The sequence below is a fragment of the Cetorhinus maximus genome, chromosome 6 (assembly GCF_964194155.1).
Source record: "Cetorhinus maximus chromosome 6, sCetMax3.hap1.1, whole genome shotgun sequence".
Lineage (NCBI taxonomy): Eukaryota > Metazoa > Chordata > Chondrichthyes > Lamniformes > Cetorhinidae > Cetorhinus > Cetorhinus maximus.
Window position 1 is genome coordinate 115082120 of NC_135884.1, and position 15191 is coordinate 115097310.

Consider the following 15191-nt stretch of genomic DNA (forward strand, 5'->3'; position numbering starts at 1 on the left):
CGGCCCTTGCAGTGTCTACTGGCCAACCCTCTATTTCTGAAGAGGTGTTGCACTGTTTTTACATCCTCTTTCCCCATGCCACTTCATTGTTCGTCTCTGTCGCTTTTCCTATGTTCATCTTCCCCAGTTTCTGTTTTTCATTTCTTCTCCCTTTCCTTCACCTCCATTTTCATCTTTCTCTCACGTCCTCCACCAGGGTCCATTTATGCACCATTGCTCTAAACTACCTTACCTGAATGCTGCATTGGTCTTGACTCCCTATGTGCAATGCCATGAACAACAGCCACTAAAGTTATCAAGCCCATAGACCATGTTCTAGTTTCTCCATCTTAAGCTCTATCCAACACAAGTCTGTCTTTGTAATTTCAGTTGCTTCATATTTCCAGCACTTTGGTTTTTCCCTAATTTAGCTTAAATGAATCATAATTGCAGTTTTGGAGTCTGGACCAAAAGCTAAGCTGTCTATCTAGTTATGTGCAGAAAATTTTCAATTATGTATAAAGTCAATTCCCTTCTGGTACACAGTATTTAATCAAACTCAAGTACAGTGGCACAGCACAACAGCTATGAATTTCTACCTTACTGCAAGTAATTCAATTTGTTGCCAGAATAACTTGATTTTGTTTAAAATATTCCAGAGGCAGTGAAAAAGCCTGTTTCTGAGCAATAACAAATCATTTGACTCATTAGCCTATGGCCACATTGCATCCCTTACTATTGAAAAACAATGCACAGCCTTACAAGGATCCTGCACAAGTCACTAGCCATATGCTGTTGGTTATACTTTGAGTTTTCATCACATGCACCATTTGAGCTCAAGAATTCACTTACAAATATATACATAATACATCACTACCTTTTTCTCCTTCACTTCATGTCTTATCCTTGTCTGCCCAGGAATCGATCCTGTGCACTGATTAAATAAAACTGCTTTCTACAGTTATACTCAATGGTCTAGATTGTGCATTAAGAACAGCAGTGAGGCTATCAGCACCTACTGTTATTTGGAGTAAATTGGATTGCAAATTCCCGAGTCTGCGCATGTGCAGTTAAACACAGAAATCTGGAAACTGCTGTCCGATTTGCACTGCTCCTCTACAGACGGCACTATACCAGTACTTCACTGATAGCCTTGGCATTAAAATCCATGTAAAGGTGTGAAGTTGGGGTACTTGCTCATTGATTACGCACGAAACATGCCAGAAAAGTTATGGCTGGTGCATTCAGGTGCAAGTGAAATTTTAACCACGTGTTAAGTCTTAATTGTTGCCAAACTCTCTCACTGGCACTGAAAATTAAATTTTATGAGTGTGGAGTTCCATTCCTTCAGAATTTAATTATTATTGTAGATTTTTAAAAAGTAAAACTTATTTTACTTTTCCTTTCTGTTTCTCTCTCTCATTCTCACTTCTCTCTTTCTCACTTCTCTCATCCTCTATTTTTTCTGTAAATGGTTTTACAGTGAACTAAATATTCTAATTTATACTTCCTGGCTTGGACATTGTATGTCTCAGTGAGGATTCTTCTATCTGATTTGCTGAAGACCCATGCCATTGCTTGTCTTCTTACACGTGCTACAGACACTCTACAGAAAGCGCCTCATTGGAAAAGATCTTCAAATTCTGAATGTGGCTGCTTAAAAGCCCGAAATAAGTCTGTAGGCAGTTATAAGCATGATGAATGGCAAGTGCTTTTCTTATGCCACTGACTGCAAAATCTGGGCTTTTATTCCAGCCTGAAACAAATTTGAGTTGTCCTGCAAGTCCTCAGTTTTGTCATTGGTCCTTGTAATTCATCCATTGTCATTATTCGCTCTCTTTTTAACATTTAGGACTATCTAACAATTCAATATACAATTCCTTTATTGAAAGTATATATGCACGTTTCAACTATTTTCGACAAAACTAACATACACAAAGTATAATAATATTTTAATTACTTTAAGATATGAAAATTAAAAATGCTTTGAAAATCATATTTCTGTGTAGTTGCTGCTCTTCGAATCGCCACATTCAATAAAAAAAGGCTCAGAAAATATTTTTAAAGATTAAGATTATATCCTTGGTTTCACTCTTAGACATGGCAAAATATTGAGTTAAAGTCATATTACATGACTTCATACTGAAGATAGACTACCTTACAAGATACTGCTTAACACTTAAAGATACAAATTCTGCTAAAGCTACAACTTAGATCAGCTCAAGAAAATATTTATTTATAAAGATGGATCATATCATGCTATAGAGTCCACGGTTTTTCATACAGCTTCCTATTCCTTGAACCAGCAGAAACTATTTCTACGTCACTAAGAAACTGTCTGCACTTCCAGCAACATATTTTGCTGATTCATTTATAAACAATCAAACAACACCTTGAAAACAGGAATTTGAGCAAGGTTTACTGGTACATGATCACCTACCTTACTTCATTAGTGATCACTTTTCTAATGTTTTTCATCAAAACGCAGTAGAAACCATCAATCTAACCATTTGAGTAGATTATTTTCCTAGATCACTTGTTCTTACGCGCACTTCATATCACCTAATTTGTGTTTTATTTGCTTTCCATTCAGTTATTTTTAACTCGCTTCTGATTGCTTATCACCATCCCCGCTGCTTTATATCCATTCCTATCTTTTCCAATTCCTTTATGTTCGAGTGTACTGTTGTTTCCTTGTTTAATCTGCATCTTAACAGTTTTCACCTCTCTCACATATATGCCGTGCAAGGTCAACATCTACTTCACTCTTCCCTATGTTTTATCTGAAGGTAACTAACAAACAAAATGCAATTTTTCACCTTTTCATTTGTCTCCCTATCATAGTATGTTTTTAAGGTCCTAATGTTTTTATTGAAGTCTTACCATGGGAGTTTAGCAAAAAAAAACTCTCCTAAATATCATACTTTTACTACTATTGCTGTATTGCAGGTAAACTAAAAGCTTCTCCAGGGCATTCAAACTCGAGAAATGTAGGTATTCAATGCTGATGAATGCTCACTGCATACATATACTTAACATTTGACTGTTTATCGACTGGACCAGTTTTTGAAGTTACATTTACTGTGGAAAAAAGAGGAATGTTGTTTCCCTCAAATATGTTAAACTATGCATTGCTGCATAACTTGTGCACAGATGTAATGATTCACAATGAGAAGTATCACTCTAAAACTATAACCAATGGAATCAACTCCCAACCTTGAAAAAATTCATGAACCTTAATATTAATACGGTCTTTCCTGTACTTGATTTTGATAATGTCACAAAGGAACAGTTTAGAAAGTGTATTTGATTTCTTACCACCACTCCTGCCTCTTGCTCAAATGATGCATACATCAAATGGAGAGCAGCAGTGACCTCCACCACAGAATATTAAGATGTGCAGAATTTAGGTCATCTTTTCAAAACATTTAGGGAAGATGTGAAGACACCTACCAGCAATTGTTCCCTGAGTTAAGAAAGTTCTCACTTCCACTCATCTGTTCAGTGAATAAGTGCCTTCCAATGACGGCTTTCTTCCAATGCGTTAACATAATATCACTAAGATTAATAACAAAGTGCCCCAGCTGTAGAACTTCTCAATCTTGCAAGACAGCAGATTACATTTGCTTTCAAGAGATCAGGAAACCCTGGTCACTGCAGAATTGGCTCTATGTTGTGCTGCTTAAATGGGTCTAGAAGCTATCATCAGTAAAATATAATGAGACAAAGGTAAATAGATAGTTTGGTAAAAGAAATAATTACTCATCAAAATAATGGATGGGAGCAGGAATCTTAGAAAAAGAAATGAGTTGCATGTCAAACAGGCTGGTGGGTGTATACGTGATGAATTTCAATTGGATAATGGGAAAGCAGGTGATGTGGGCACGAAATTGTTCAGCCTGGCAACAGCAAGCTATATATTGTTGATAAGCAGCAGATAGTGTGGTTTAGTTGTCAGTAAATGAAGAAAACAACATCTGTAACTTAAGCACTGACTTTTGTAATATATAGACAGACCAAGATTACAATTAAATTGTCAGAATGGAACTTGCCCAGCAATTACAGGCATTGATATTTTGAGATTGATATTTTTATAGTTTGTTCCTTTGATCCACATTTTTGAAATGATTTGTGTACTGGTTTTCTTTATAGAAGTCATACCAAACGTAGTATTGGAGATTGAACAATGGATTTTTAGTACAACACAAAATGCTTTTTTTTATTCATTCATGGGATGTGGGTTTCTCTGGCTGGGCCAGCATTTAATGCCCATACCTAGTTGCTCTTGAGAAGGTGGTGGTGAGCTGCCTTCTTGAACCGCTGCATGTGGGTACACCCACAGTGCTGTCAGGGACTTCCAGGATTTTGACCCAGTGACAGTGAAGGAATGACGATATATTTCCAAGTCAGGATGGTGTGTAATTTGGAGGGGAACTTCCAGGTGGTGGTGTTCCAATCGATCTACTGCCCTTGTCCTTCCAGATGGTAGTGGTAATGGGTTTGGAAGGTGCTGGCGAAGGAGCCTTGGTGAATTCCTGCAGTGCATCTTGTAGGTGGTACACACTGCTGCTACTGTGCGACAGTGGTGGAGGGAGTGAATTTTGTGGATGTGGTGCCAATCAAGCGGGCTGCTTTGTCCTGGACAGTGTCATGTTTCTTAATTGTTGTGGGAGCTGCACTCATCTGGGCAAGTGGGGAGTGTTCCATCACAATCCCGACTTGTGCCTTGTAGATGTTGGACAGGCTTTGGGGAGTCAGGAGGTGAATTACTCGTCGCATGATTCCTAGCCTTTGACTTGCTCTTGTAGCCACAGTTATATGGCTAGTCCAGTTCAGTTTCTGGTCAATGGTATCCCCCAGGAGGTTGACAGTGGTGGATTCAGTGATGGTAATGCCATTGAACACCAAGGGCCAATGATTGGATTCTCTCTTGTTGGAGATGGTCGCCTGACACTTGGGTGGCGTGCATGTTGTTTGCCATTTGTCAGCCCAAGCCTGGATATTGTCCAGGTCTTGCAGCATTTGGACATGGACTGCTTCAGTATCTGAGGAGTTGCGAATGGTGCTGAACATTGTGCAATCATCAGCGAACATCCCCACTTCTGACCTTATGATGGAAGGAAGGTCATTGATGAAGCAGCTGAAGATGGTTGGGCCTGGGACATTACCCTGAGGAACTCCTGCAGTGATGTCCTGGAGCTGAGATGACTGACTTCCAACAACCACAACCATCTTCCTTTGTGCTAGGTATGACTCAAACCAGCAGAGAGATTTTCCCCTGATTCCCATTGACTCCAGTTTTGCTAGGGCTGCTTGATGCCACACTCTGTCAAATGCTGCCTTGATGTCAAGGGCAGTCACTCTCACATCACCTCGGGAGTTCAGCTCTTTTGTCCATGTCTGAACCAAGGCTATAATGAAGTTAGGAGCTGAATGGCTCTGGTGGAACCCAAACTGGGCGTCAGTGAGCAGGTTATTGCTATGCAAATGCCGCTTGATAGCATTGTTGCTGACCCTTTTCATTACTTTACTGATGATGGAGAGTAGACTGATGGTGCAGTAATTGGCCGGGTTGGATTTGTCCTGCTTTTTGTGTACAGGACATACCTGGGCATTTTTACACATAGCCGGGTAGATGCCAGTGTTGTAGCTGTACTGGAGCAGCTTGGCTAGGGGCGTGGCAAGTTCTGGAGCACAAGTCTTCAGTACTATTGATGGAATTTTGTCAGGGCCCATAGGCTTTGCAGTATCCAGTACCTTCAGCAGTTTCTTGATATCAAGTGGAGCGAGTCAAATTGGCTGAAGAATGGCATCTGTGATGCTGGGGACCTCCGGAGGAGGTTGCTTGTTGGACCGAGAGCTGATGGGAAGAGATTGTGGACAGACAATGACCAGAAGAGAGAGAACATGTCCAGACATGTAGGCAGAAACAAGTCAAATTGCACCTACACACTCAGAACCCTGGAACAAAGGACCAGCCCAGCCTGGTTTGAATGCTACAATCAGGAGGCGAGCAGATGCAATGACCCCAAGTACCCATCATCTCACTGGGGGGTAATTTAAGGCTGAAAGTACTGTGCTAATGAGAAAACAACATCATTGCAAATGCAGGTCTGACAGATGTGCAGGAGACTCGTGGTTGCAGTCGAAAGAGGGGGTCACCTGGTCAGCTATTAACGTGAGTTATAGAACAGGACGGTTTGACCACACAATCTTGTCTGTCTCTCAAGAAACCAAGCAACCAGATTGTGAGTATACATTAGCAGAAATTTGTATCAGTATTTTTACTTTGATATCAATTAATATGCTCAGGAATTTAGGTTAATAAAAGTTTTGCTTGTAATGCAAGTAAAGTGTACATTGTTATCAAGAGTAGACCTCCAAACCACAGGGGTTAAGTAGCTGATCCAGGGAAGGGGATAGCCCACAATGAGTGGAATTAAGCTGAGTTATCACCCAAAATCACAAAAAAATGCTGCATATTTTATGAGGAAGCAATCAATTTACCGGCCAAAACAGTGTATTTTGCTGAGACAAATATATGCATAAAACCACTTCTAAAGACTTTTCACAAATGAACTGTCTAATCTGTGAAAGAAGAACATGCACTGAGAACTAGGCCACAAAAGGTTAACCCATACTCTGCCACTTGAGTATAACAGCACATGTGCTATGTACCAGAGTACCAAGAAATGGGAAAGCATCTTTTCCACCTTTTCCTCATGAACTGCTCAAGGCAATCAGGGGTTCTGAACAGACAGCTATCAAGAGAGCTCCAGGTGGTTTCAAGTGAATCTCTCCAATATTTTAAAAATCAAAATGAATTAATTAATTATGTTCTTCAAACACACCTGTTGAGACTAAAAGAGAATATGAATTTGAGGAACATGTCACAGAATGGATTATAGATAGAATACAAAGCAGATGGTGGTAATTTTTGCTTGGAGCTCATCAACTAGTAAAGCATGATAGGTATTAGCCTTAGATGAACTTTTTTAGTTTTATTAATAAATTTAATGAGGTAATAATGGCTAAAATACAACCAGGTGCAAGAATGTTTCTTCCCTGTGGCACGGCCCTTCTGCTCCCTTAAGTCCAAGGGACACAGACTTAAAAGGATGTGACAGACAACTGGTTTAGCCATCCACCACCAGATCTGACTGGAGACATAAAGCACAATCGGGTCCTGCTCTCATTTGCTGAAACTGCTTACTGCTCCAGGGTCATCATGAAATGCAAAGATAACAACCAAGTTCATTTCTCTACTACAACCCATCTTGTTAAACCTCTCTCCACTGTCTCCTCCATCGTCACCTACAACAATAAGTGCAAAGAGCTCATGAACTGCTTCGTCACTAAGATCATGGCGATCCGCTCAGCTGCCTCTGTTGTATTCCTCCCCTCCGCTAGCCCACCAGGCCAAACTTCTTCTGAAATTCTCCGCTGCCCTAACCCTGAACTCGCAACTTCCTCTAGTTTTCTCCAATCTCCCCTCATGCCCTCTCAGAATTCATGGGAAAATAAGAAATAAGGGCAAGAGGAGGTCATTTGGTCCCTCAACCCTGATCTGCCATTCAATAAGATCATGGCCGATCCGAGAAAAACTCAGCAGGTCTGGCAGCAACGGCGGAGAAGAACAAAGTTGACGTTTCGAGTCCTCATGACCCTTCAACAGAACTAAGTAGAAATAGGAAAGGGGTGAAATATAAGCTGGTTTAAGGGGGAAGAAGGGGGGAGGGGGTTGTTGGGACAAGCAAGCAGTGATAGGAGCAGATAACTAAAAGATGTCACAGACAAAAGAACAAAGAGGTGTTGAAGGTGGTGATATTATCTAAAAGAATGTGCTAATTAAGATTGGAGAGCAGGACGAGCAAGGTAGCTCTTGTGGGGGTGGGGTGAAATAAACCATGGGTGGAATACATTTAAAAATAATGGAAATAGGTGGGAAAAGAAAAATCTATGAGGCACAAAGGAGCCCTGAAATGAAGTCTGGAAATGCTAAGAATGAAGCCACAGAGATGAAGCTGCCAAGTACTGATAAGCCAGCAGCAGCAAATTATCTTCAAAGTTCCTCACTACTCACACTGGCAATGCTGCTGGCCCTTTTTATCCCACCCATGGATGAGGTTTTGCAAATTGTGGGCTGCCTGCCTGCCCATTTTGCCTGTGCGACGAGCGAAGAATCACACAGGCGATGTTAAATTGGTGTCAATTGGGTTCTTAAGGGTCTTAAGTGGCCTCTTAATTAATGGCGGGTGCGGCTTCAACTCCTGCGCAAGCCTGCCGACTAAAATATCACGCGAGTGCATGATGACATTGGGACACTTGCCCGACGTCATCGCACGTCATTACGCTCATTCGAGTCAGGCGCACTCCTGCCTGACGAGCAGAAAATTCTGCCCTCTTTCTCTCTCACACACACCCTTGCTCTCAATCACAGACACACACAGTCTCTCATAGGCACACACACTCTCTATCTCTCACTCACTGACACACACTCTCCCCATTTCTCTCAGACACACACTCTCTCCATCTCTCACAGACACACACATTCTGTCTCTATCTCTCACAGACACACACACTCTCTATCTCTCACAGACATACACGCTCTCTCTCTGTCTAGTGAGCCTATCAGCAGCAAATGCGGGAGGAAAAACAGCCTGTGACTAGAGCAGCAACTCCTTGAAGAATCTTCAACTTCACTTACCGGCCTTTTGAACATTGGGTTGGCAGGCTGGGATAGAAAGATCGGGCCGGATCTGGCCTGCGGGCCAGGAGTTGGATGAACTTGGTCTGTAAGGTATGATTAGGTGAGTATGACTATGTCAGGCTGTTGCTTGACTCGTCATGTGGGACAGCTCTCCCAATTTTGGCACAAGGCCCCAGATGTTAATACGGTCATTTTGCAGAATGGACAGGGCTGGGTGTGCCATTATCATTTCTGGTACCTAGGTTTATGCTGGGTGGTCTGTCTGGTCTCATTTCATTTTGACTTTGTAGCGGTTTGGTACTGAGTGGCTTGCTAGGCAAATTCAGAGGGCATTTAAGAATCAACAACATTATTGTGGGTCTGGAGTCACATCTAGGCCAGACCAGGTAAGGACGGCAGATTTCCTTCCCGAAAGGACATTAATGAGACGTATCAGTGACTAAACCATATTGTTTTTTTTTGATAACTGATGATAGTTTCAAGATTACCATTACTGGGACTAGCTTTTAATTCCAGATTTATTAATTAATTGAATTTAAATCCCACCAGCCGCCATGGAGGGATTTGAGCATGAGCTCTGGGTTACTAATTGAGTGACATTATCACTATGCCACTGCACTGCCCTGCAGTTTAAATACAGGGCTTCTTTTAAACATTTTTCTGTCAGATTCCCAAACACAGGCAGACTGATTGGCAGGTTAGAGGCCCGTTGTGCAAGGAAGCCTACACCACAAGGCTGCAACTGAGGGAAGCAGGCAGATGTAGTGGGAGTCTGTGGAGGGAATACCGATCACGGGAGATTGCGGGGGGGGTGGTAGAAGAGGGGATGTTGGGGGTGATGGGAGTCTGGCGACAATAGTCAGGGCCCTCGATCAGGGTGGATGTACAGGATGAAGGAAGTCCAGTGGTGGGGGTCAGGCAGACAGATCGCAGTGTGCTGCCGAGGGCAGGGGGCTGAGGGGTCTGGTTTAACTGGGCAACTTGTTGGGCCAGCAGCAAATACTCCTGTTTCTCCTGACCCACAAACAGTTCTGTAAAGGCAATCAACTCATGGGCTCAGCCCCTTCTCATGTCCCTTCAGGTGCCAGTTTTCCCAACAGCTGAGATTCCTTGTTATCATGAGTTTAAAATAGAATGACTATTGAAGACAGACAAGTTCATTATAATATTTAAATGACCAACAACCTCTGGCAGGCAGATTGGTTGTCCACCCCTTGTCCTCCCTCTGTTAAAACCAGAAGTAGACAGCTTCGAGGCAGATTGGGTTCCTGTTCAGGTTTTTGAATTTTAACCTCTGACCCTGACCCAATCCAGTAATTTTGGGAGTTACAATTCAGCTCATTTATTCTAGCTTGCCGCAGGCGTGACATGCACTCTCACACTGACATACTGATAATATGATCTGACTTTATAATAACCTCATGCTGATTGAGCTGATTTTTGTGAGGATGATCTGCTGAACAGAAACCTGCAACATATTTCTAAGACTCAAACTTATTCAGTATGATTTTCAAAATTTTAAATAAGTAGGACCAGAAAGCCACATTATCCTTTTAGGCACTGCAGTATTTTTAGCAAACAAAGTACTTTGAATCACTATATTAGTACTTTCTGCCAAACATTACAAAGATAATTTGCAAGCTCATAGAATTAAAGAGCATGTATTAACTGCATTCTTTTTGATTGTTTTAAAATCATACACTTTCCCTTCTGAAATTTGTTTGCAGAAATATTAATGCCGTCCTCAAAGGGTTACTATTGCAGTATAAAAGAACAAGCTAGACTAACATCAACACATACTAAGGCTCACTCAGTGCATCCTATTTGCATTCTCTTGTCCTTTAATTTTCCTATTTTGCTTGTCCTTTCTTTTTCTCATTTTCCTGTAAGAGGAAGGGAGCAGCCTACACATTCCCTTTCTGCCTGGGCTGTCCAGGAAGAAATAATTCAAATGCAATGCCATTAATCACAACCCCAATTCCCTATTCATCCAGCTCCATACCCTTGTGCACTCCCTTGGTACCTGACTTCAGTGTGCCTTTTCCTGTCCTAGTGCTCCTATGCAGGACTACCTCAGTGGCTGCTGCCTGGCTGGTGGAAGGCTTCTGACTTTCAGTGGGGGAAGCTGCAGATGGCCTTGGAGGTCAACATGGAGCATTTCTGGGCCATCAGGGACAACTGTCAGGATACCGGGCACTGACCTGTTACTTGTATGTATGGTCACACATGTATATGGCAGAGTTGACGTACAACACCTGCAAAGCGATTTATGCACAGTTGATGGCATCTGCACTGTGGGGAATTCTGCAATTCTAGCAAAGATACCTGCTCTCTCCATCTGCTGGTCTTTGGAAAGAGTGAATGAAAAGATGAAAAGTAGTTAGCGCCTGTTGAATAGAGAGCCTTAGTAAACTCCCTTACACAACAGTGGGCGGTAAACTGCAAGATGTTGCAAATATTTCTAGCTCCTGCCTGGAAGGACTCAAATATCAATAGCTCATTGCTATGGTCAGCTTCGCAACCGCTGGTAATGTGGTCCTTGTCCTGCTCTGAGGTTGCAATTTGTGACTGGCCTCATCTTTGTACCTGTTTTTCTGGTTTACCTTCAAAAATACTGGCGAGGCACACATAGGAACATGTGTGAAAGATATGGATATGCAAGGGTGGATGATTGGTGCACGCTGGATTATCGTACTTTTTGGCTAGGAATTGGGCAGCATGGACAAATCCCTAAACATAAGACACTCACTCACAGGACTGATTGGTACTGCTGCATTCGGGAGATTATTGGAGGCATGACCCTAAACTTGTGACAAAAAGTCATTTGCACATCAAATTTTTCCAAATTAGAAATTATACTTGCTCATAGTATATATGAATATAGTTAGAAGGTAATATAATATTGCAGATTCAGTTCAGAAAATCCTCAAACAAGTAGCTTTAAACAACAGGGTTTTCAGAAAGCTGTCAGCTGCAGCTCAGTGGTGGAACTCTTGCCTGAGTCAAGGTTATGGATTCAAGAAACATTCCAGAGGCTTGAGCAAAGAATCTGGCCTAACATTTTATTGTAGTACTTAAGGAGCTTCCACTGCACTATTAGAGGCACCGTCTTTCAGAGGAGACATTATATTGAGGCCCCATCTGCCATTTCAGGTGTACGCAAAAAATTGCATGGCACTATTCGAAGAGGAGGGATGTTCTCCCTCAGCCAACATCATAAAACAGGCTATCAAGTCATTACCTTTGTTGGTGCTTGCTGTGTACAAATTGGCTGCTCTGTTTCCAACATTACAACAGTGACCACAGAAAGTACTTAATTGGCTGTCAAGCACTTTGGAACGCTACAAGACTGTGAAAGCCACATATAAATGCAAGCTCACGCTTTCTTTTACTTCACTGTAAAACTTTCAGTTCAGAATGACACTCTCAAGACATTTTTAACTCACTGTGCCTGTCCGTCAATAACAAGTTTACTGTGGTCTCCAAGAGAGATTGTCCATTATTTAGCCACAATTATATAAATATTTTACGTCTCCCATAACGTACAATATGATCAAATGAGTACTATATGCATTCCATAAACAAATTTATTCACAAAGGCCATTTAACTAGTTAGCTGAAATAAAATAACTCTGGATACAAAGCACCTAGTAATTTTCTCACAGTTACATTAACTACAATTTAACAGGTGTCTTTAATATGCCATTTCACCAAACTATAAAACACAATAGCAGTAGTATAGTTACGGTCAGAACACTATTTTGTAGAAAGCTCAAGGGTTTTTCAAATCTTACCATTTTAGATTTCATTTTCTTTCCCAGCTTTTCAGTTGGATTAATTTTAAAAATGGCTAAATTGACTTTAAAACTAACCTGGTTTGAATACCTCATGCTGATATTTCTCTGTTCCTTTGGAGGAACGTAACGCCTAGCAGGGTCCAAATCCATGGGGCTGATCAGTTCGTCCACTATGATGGATAAGACATAAGAAAATAATTGGATGTTAACTAAAATTTAGCTAGAATATTATATCATACTAATCCATGAAATCATCGATTGATTTATTGCTTTGAAAATACCCAACCTATGCCACAGAACATATTTGTGGACATTTGTAAATACTGTTGGGTATAAGTGACAGTCACTAACATGAAACCAGACAATGAGGATTAACAAATTAATTGGCTATGGTGAGCACCACAGCCAATTCTAATCATATCCTTGTGTGACATCGCACATGCACTTTCCAGTAGTTTCACTAGATAATAACCAAGAGTGGCAAATGTGATTGATAATTCCCCTCTTTATTCTACAGGAGAGAGAATACCACCTACATTGCACATACTGTTTCCCTGGATGAAATAAATTATATAACACAGACTGTGGTTTTGAACTCTGCACTATCTGAGCCTGTGTTTCCCAGTTTCTTATTGGATAGTGCATTTCACAGCAAAGCTGTCCAGAATGTGTCATGCATTTGTTATTATTAAAAGCATAGTTGCAAAAATGATAAAATTCACATTAATTACCAATGGTTTCAGGTCAGTTTAAGTTCTTAACACTCATCATTGGAGTTTTTCAAAGAAGTCAATTCCTTTTTGGACCAACATAAAAACAATTAATACAGAGAAAGCTGGAAACACTCAACCAGGTTTGCAGATTCTGTGGAGAGAATAAATAGAGTTAACGTTTCAGGTCAATGGCCCTTTCATCAGAATGAATGATGGAAGGTCATTATCTACCCAAAATGTTAACTCTTTTTCTTTCTCCACAGATGCTGCCTACTTGCTGAGTATTTCCAGCATTTTCTGTTTTATTTCAGATTTCCAGCATCCAGTATTTTGCTTTCATAAAAATGATTAAATCTTTTTTTATTTGTTCGTGGGATGTGGGCTTCGTTGGCTAGGCCAGCACTTATTGCCCATCGCTAATTGCCCTTGAGAACTGAATGGCTAGTTAGGCCATTTCAGAGGGCATTTAAGAGTTAACCACATTGCTGTGGGTCTGGAGTCACATGTAGGCCAGACCAGGTAAGGACAGCAGATTTCCTTCCCTAAAGGACATTCGTGAACCAGATGAGTTTTTACATCAATTGACAATGGTTTCATGGCCATCATTAGACTTTTTAATTCCAGATTTTTTATTGAATTCAAAGTTTACCATCTGCCACGGTAGGATTCCCAGGTCTCCTGGGTATCTGGACTACTCATTCAATGACAATACTACTACACAACGACCTGCCTCCGCCTCTTATTTGGGCCTACTAAGTGATGCAACATTCATGCACTAAGTTCAATTGCTTATTGCTACTGACTGGTTGGGGTAGGAGTTGGATGTATTCGAAAGAGAGATAAGAAATGTATCAAGGCCTGAAAGCATAGAGAATTCCGTAGATGTGACATTTGTTTACGTAATTGCTCAAATTATTGGAGACTGTGAGTGTCCTAGAATTCAACAAATTGTTTAGCAACATTGATTGCTGTGAATGACTAATTTACTTGCTTTATAGTCAGTAAAGCATTGCTTTCATGAGGTCACGGGGGAGGTGATGGCGTAGTGGTATTGTTGCTGGACTAGTAACGCAGAGGGGTGTTCTGTGGACCCGGGTTCAAGTCCTACCATGACAAATGGTGGAATTTGAATTCAATAAAAATCTGGAATTAAGAGTCTAATGATGTCCATGAAACCAATGTCAATTGATGTAAAAACTCACCTGATTCCCGTTAGGGAAGGAAATTACCTGGCCCACAGTGTGGTTGACTCTTAAATGCCCTCTGAAATGGCCTAGCTCAGTTGTATCAAACCACTAAAAAGGAATAAAACCAGGTAGACCACCCAGCACCGGAAAAGACAACGGCAAACTCAACCCTTGCTAACAACCGGGGGCTAGTGCTAAAATTGGGAGAGCTCTCTCACAGCCTGACCTTGTCTGTAAGGTATGGTTCTATGACATCACTATCCCTGGATATCCCTGCCATTGGCAGGACAGACCCAGCAGAGGTGGTGGCACAGTGGTATACAGTCGGGAGGGAGTTGCCCTGGGAGTCCTCAACACTGACTCCGGGCAACTCATGGCATCGGGCCAAACATGGGCAAGGAAACCTCCTGCTGATTACCACGAATCAGTGCTCCTCCATGTTGAACACCACTTGGAGGAAGCATTGAGGGTGGCAGCGATGCAGAATGTACTCTGACTTCAATGTCCATCACCAAGAGTGGCTCAGTAGCAGCACTGCTGACAGAATCCTAAAGGACACAGCTGTTAGACTGGGTCTGTGGCAGGTGGTGAGGGAACCAATAAGAGGGGAAAACATACTTGACCTCATCCTCACCATCCTGCCTGCTGCATCTGTCCATGACAGTATCAGTAGGAGTGACCACCACACAGTTCTTGTGAAGGCAAAGTCCTGCCTTCACATTGAGGATACCCTCCATCATGTTATGAGGCACTACCACTGCGCTAAATGAGATAGATTTCAAACAGATCTAGCAACTCAAGACTG

General features: G+C 41.6%; 1 protein-coding gene across 5 annotated transcripts in view; it reads right to left on the reverse strand.

Annotated features, from left to right (window-relative positions):
- The window catches only part of phkb (phosphorylase kinase, beta), a 270585-nt gene that overhangs the window by 91828 nt on the left and 163566 nt on the right, over nucleotides 1-15191 (reverse strand). For all 5 annotated transcript variants that reach the window (XM_078544342.1, XM_078544340.1, XM_078544341.1 and 2 more), the window contains one exon: nucleotides 12562-12656. In XM_078544342.1, the coding sequence (XP_078400468.1) occupies nucleotides 12562-12656 (95 nt within the window). The remainder of the gene's footprint in view (nucleotides 1-12561; nucleotides 12657-15191) is intronic.